At 36.8% G+C, this 5674-nt stretch overlaps 2 protein-coding genes across 14 annotated transcripts in view; one reads left to right on the forward strand and one right to left on the reverse strand.

Moving 5' to 3' along the window:
• Window positions 1-503, forward strand: part of LOC115244265 — a 22741-nt gene extending 22238 nt beyond the window's left edge. For 2 of the 3 annotated variants that reach the window (XR_003885349.1, XM_029821796.1), the window contains one exon: window positions 223-503. Coding sequence is in view for 1 of the 3 variants with exons in the window: in XM_029821796.1 (XP_029677656.1) it covers window positions 223-236 (14 nt within the window). In the remaining 2 variants the exon portion in view is untranslated. The remainder of the gene's footprint in view (window positions 1-222) is intronic. The other variant, XM_029821795.1, reaches the window with a different exon arrangement.
• Window positions 504-1446: 943 nt separating this feature from the next.
• Window positions 1447-5674, reverse strand: part of LOC115244262 (serine/threonine-protein phosphatase PP1-beta catalytic subunit) — an 11763-nt gene continuing 7535 nt past the window's right edge. For 3 of the 11 annotated variants that reach the window (XM_029821792.1, XM_029821791.1, XM_029821793.1), the window contains 4 exons: window positions 5067-5554; window positions 4857-4955; window positions 4537-4776; window positions 1447-4432 (listed from right to left, as the gene is read on the reverse strand). In XM_029821792.1, the coding sequence (XP_029677652.1) occupies window positions 4325-4432; window positions 4537-4776; window positions 4857-4955; window positions 5067-5554 (935 nt within the window). In that variant the 3' untranslated portion in view covers window positions 1447-4324. The remainder of the gene's footprint in view (window positions 4433-4536; window positions 4777-4856; window positions 4956-5066; window positions 5555-5674) is intronic. The other 8 variants (XR_003885346.1, XR_003885343.1, XR_003885345.1 and 5 more) reach the window with 8 other exon arrangements.

Genomic DNA, 5674 nt, shown 5'->3' on the forward strand with positions numbered 1-5674 from the left:
AGGAATCTCGAAATTACGCTCTTATGGAAAAATAATCAATCGAGAATTTTTCAGCTTACCTCGATGTCGCATTATAAGTGCGATTAATCACGATTAATCGCCGTCGTTCGAGTTTTATCATATTTCTCAAATACTTTATCTCTCTCCCATTTTAAATATTTTTCCATAAGAGCGTGAGATATTACCGCTTCGCGTTTAATCAACACGCCTCTCTTTTTGCAGCTCATGTCTACTGATGACTGTCCGGCGCCATACAAAGAAAGTGTGAAACAAAAAAAGACAAAAAAAAAAAAATAATGCTCGTCGAATCAACCAAAAAAAAGGAAGAGAACTTGCATCACATCCTGAAAGAATTTTGGCATCTCTATATCACAATGCACGTACTGTTTCCACGGAATTTTATTTATTAACAATTCCCGCCATATGATTTATTGTACTGTTCATCCGTGATCTGTCTACGAAATAAAATAAACACTGCCAAAATTTTATTATACGGCATCAATTCATTCAGTTTTGTTTCATTCCCAGACATAATTTTAATTGTAACATCCTTATGATTTTAATTAAGATGAACGTTTTTTACGTTCCATAATTTGATCATTTTGAAAAACAAAATTCTTTAATAATTCCGATAAGACTAACGTAATCAAAATATACGACTTAATGTAGATTACTGAGATGTAAATATCTTGTATGATTATTTTCAAGTTCATAATGTCAAATCTAAACATATGCGAGTGAAAGAATCAGTGGAATTTTTATCAAACTTTACATTTTGCCACTGAAAAAATATATACATTCCTCATGCATACCTTTTTTCGGAAAGTCGGGAGAGAATTGCAGAATAAACTGGAAGAAAGGTTTGTACAACAATATGCATGTTTATTATCTGAAAGTTTTATATCTCTAGGATGCCATTGCATGGCGCGTTCCGTCGTCGGCAATTCGAACGATGTAACAACCCTCGTGATAGTCGCAAACTCCTCTCACGAGAGAGTACGGCTCTCTCTCTCTCTCTCTCTCTCTCTCTCTGTTTTGTTTCATTCCCAGACATAATTTTAATTGTAACATCCTTATGATTTTAATTAAGATGAACGTTTTTTACGTTCCATAATTTGATCATTTTGAAAAACAAAATTCTTTAATAATTCCGATAAGACTAACGTAATCAAAATATACGACTTAATGTAGATTACTGAGATGTAAATATCTTGTATGATTATTTTCAAGTTCATAATGTCAAATCTAAACATATGCGAGTGAAAGAATCAGTGGAATTTTTATCAAACTTTACATTTTGCCACTGAAAAAATTAATATTCTTTTAAGAATCAAAAAAATATTGTACACGATTAAAAATCTCATTAAGCGCGATATTCATACATTCCTCATGCATACCTTTTTTCGGAAAGTCGGGAGAGAATTGCAGAATAAACTGGAAGAAAGGTTTGTACAACAATATGCATGTTTATTATCTGAAAGTTTTATATCTCTAGGATGCCATTGCATGGCGCGTTCCGTCGTCGGCAATTCGAACGATGTAACAACCCTCGTGATAGTCGCAAACTCCTCTCACGAGAGAGTACGGCTCTCTCTCTCTCTCTCTCTCTCTCCTCTTTTTTTATTTACTTAATTAAAGCATCGTCGAATCACACAATCGGCCAACTCTTTACAAATATAATATCTGTATATAATATATGAATCTCGGATAAAACGCATATCGAGAGGGATCACAACCGGTCCTTTGACAATAATTAATCTCCCTTTCTACCTTTTTTGTGGGGAGGAATGCAGGATGAAAGAGGTGGCAAAGACATGATCGTTTCGTCGTCGGCGCGTTCCAGAACGTAACAAATTTGCATCGCGTCTCTTTCTTTCTCTCTCTCGTATGTTGAACAATAAATTATTATCTTTATCTCGATCGCTATCAATATATCCGATAACGCTAAATAACAATCAAATAATAAGTAACGATATGAGTGCCAATCGTAGCGTCAACGGAAAGGCTCATTATGTTTGATTGATCTTTTAGATCGGGGTAAGCTCTCGGTTTTCATATATAGTTTTCTTTCGTATTTCCAGATCGTCCTTCTCGATCGTAACAGTTCGCACAACACGATCTCTCGTCAGTCTCTATTTGGGTTGTCGACAAACGCGCTTTATCGATGCACTGTCGTTAATTTTGACAGCAAATTCATCGTTTGTATTCATGAATATTTTGTGTGCCCTGATAACAAATATTAAATATTAAATCTCTAGAAGACACCATTGCGCACATTATTACGAAAGATATCCCCGATATGGATACAACCTCACACATCTATTACTATTTGATCGATCGCTGCTTCCATAGAGTATTGTAAAAATTTCCTTTCTCGAAAAATGTTGCGTGCACACACAATTTATAGTATTCTTCTGTACATATTGCGGTACAATTTGTCGTAATATTCGGCGATCCTTGTCAAAACACACGTTTTTCCAGATGCGACTGCCGCGCAAACAATTGCAAGCGATAATACAACGCCGACTATAGAACGAGAGTATAGTGAAGAATTAATGTTAACATGCTAATTAGTAATTACTAACAATTTACGAAACAATAGCTTGCGGCGATTTCTGCAACGACGCAAATCCAGAGTTATGTGAAACATGTGAACGATCGAAAAAAACAACGATGCGCCATACACAAATGTAAATATTATAAATGTTTAAATAAATGCACCAAATCACCTAAATGCGGCTTGCCATCGTACGTCTCTCTGTTCAAAGAATAAATGAGCTTTAACCTAACACGTGAGTATCCTACGTCTAGATAACTGTAAACATATAGATATACCTCGTGTCAAACAGAAAATTTTAACTCATCGAAACAGAAAGTAATGATCCGCCTATTAAAACACCATCACTGAAACTGTTTGCGCGATCCAAAGCAATCACTTTAACGATATACGACAAATCTTCCATGAATCAAATAACAAATATACATTCGCTTTCCTCACAAGCATGAGAAGCTCGCGATTGTGAGATTCTGTCATTAAACACGTTTTTTTCTATATACGACGCGTCGTGTTATTGTTTCTCTTTTATTCGCGATCCCCCTTCTTTTATCTCTCGAATAAAGATGTAATCGTCAGAGAGAGCGTAGAGAAGCGTTGCTTTAAAAATATTGATTCTCTGTATGTAAGTTGTTTAAACAATCTAATTCGTCTACGTCATATCTCTGGAACATGCAGTCATTACCACGCTTGGAATACTGCACCATGATGATATAATTAAATTTATAATGGGTAATGTGTGTGGTTTAAAAGAGAAAGGATAAATGGTCAAAAAAATATATATATGTATATGTATATATATCTATCTATATACACGCGCGCAGAATCTCTTGTGAAACGATGACATTTAAATATTAGCTGCGTTAAGCGCAGCATTGGTAAAAACAATATTTAAAAAAAATAAAAATAATATTAATATTAATAATATAATATAATAAAAAATAACAGCAAGTCTCATAATTACACTCAACATCAACAGTGGAAGCAATAAATACAAATGAGAATTACGAAATGCTTTTTAAAGAGCGCTATCTTTACAAAGAATCACTTCGTTTATGGAAGATATCGAATAATGTAATCGTCGCGAAAATTGAAGAGCGATCCTTCGTCAAATACGATGATAATCAAAACTCATTTTTGCCGCGGATAATTTCTAACTCTTATTTCATTTTAATTAAAGAAGAGATAAATTTTACACACTTACTTTATTTTTATCAAATTAGGTTAGTTCTGTATTTCAACGTCTTCGCACTGAAACACGTGAAAAACAAAGACGAGATCAGATCTAATGGTATCCGATACGAAGTGCTCAGTATCTTGACAGACATAAAGCATCAACAATTTTCGCAAGCCCATGTGTGACCGTGTGTGAATCAATTAATGTATCTTTGTCCCATAAATCATTGCATTTAAATCGTATCCGCTCCGAGGTGCGTCATACATGTATACGTGTTGGTAATGTCGCGTGCTAAATATAACATCTAAATCATCGGCGAATTATTGCGCGAACTTAAATACATTGAATAACGTCCTACATTTCACTTCCTTCCGCTCTCTCTCTTTCTTTCCTTTCAATTCTTTTTTTCTATCTTTTTTCTCTTTTTCTCTTTTAACCCAATAATCGTGGGAAATAGATTCATACTAATGCACATAAGTGGTCGGCTAGAGTGATTAAGTAAGCTTTGACAAGCATAAAGCAGATTTACCTAGCATGATAGCCTCCATTAAGGATAATCGCGTTTGTTGCTGTGCAGGATCGGTTGAAGGCTGTCATTTCTTTTTCGCTGGATTCCTTTGTGGTGTAGATGGTCTACCTGTTTGACCTGTGTTCATTCCTCCATATTGATATTTAGCTTTCTTCTCTGATGGTTTCAAGATCTATAAAACAATGCGAGATATGATGAATCTAATGTTGTATTAACGACAGAAACCACATTAAAGACAGAAATAACGAAGGATATATGTATGTATATATAGATTACCTGAAAACTGCACATTAAGGTTTCGTCGACGCTCATCATTCCGCCGGCATTATCGAATTCGCCACAATAGTTCGGTGCGGAGAATAGCGTGACGAGTTGTCGCTTGGCGAAGAATTCGTAACCGTCTTCGACCACCTGATGCGCTCTGCATATGAGATCCATATCGTGACGATTCAGGAACTTTGACACAACATCTGGACCGAATGTAAACGAGACTCCTCTGTCATTTTCGCCCCAACCCTAAAACAGCAAGCCGTTATATAATAGTTGTTCTAGAATTAGTTTAATGATCTTTTCACATAAGTTCCATTGCATGTCACCTGAACATCTTTATCGGGATCGGACCATAAGAGATCACAGAGGAGACCGGTATCAGGTACATCAGTCGGACGCATAATTCTTCTGATTTGCTCCATTCCCTGAAACATAGCAAAAAAAAAATATATATATATACATTGTGCGTGTATCTAATTATGCTCTTCGTTTACGAATTGATAGACTTAATAATTGTCCGTTGATTTATTAATCACCTGCAGATCAGGACTGAGCCCGCCATGGCAGCAGAAGATTTTCTCATCAATGATTGCGGCGATCGGCAAGCAGTTGAAGCAATCCGTAAAGGTCTTCCAGAGCTTGATGTTATATCGTCGCTTGCATTCGTCATAAAAGCCATATATCCTGTTTATACTCGCGCATTCGTGATTGCCGCGCAGCAGAAAGAAGTTCTCCGGATACTTGATCTTGTATGCCAGCAGTAGACATATCGTCTCCAGGGACTGCTTCCCTCGGTCAACATAGTCGCCCAGAAACAGGTAGTTTGCCTCGGGCGGAAAGCCGCCGTACTCGAACAGCCGCAAAAGATCGGTATACTGGCCGTGTATGTCGCCGCAGATTTTAAGCGGTGCTTCCAGCTCCAGCAGGATCGGCTGTTGCAGGAAAATCTCCCGGGACTTGAGACAAAGGCCACGCACCTCGGCCTCCGTCATGATGACCGTCTTGCCCGGTCGACATCCTCTGACTGTGTGCCCAGAAATGTTTAATTGATTAATCGCGTTAAGTTCTTATATGAGATACCGAGACGACCACTCTTCGTTAGTGCGGTGTATCGTAATCTTGATATATGTACGTACTTGATAAA

Source organism: Formica exsecta, unplaced genomic scaffold, assembly GCF_003651465.1.
Source record: "Formica exsecta isolate Colony F162 unplaced genomic scaffold, ASM365146v1 scaffold80, whole genome shotgun sequence".
Lineage (NCBI taxonomy): Eukaryota > Metazoa > Arthropoda > Insecta > Hymenoptera > Formicidae > Formica > Formica exsecta.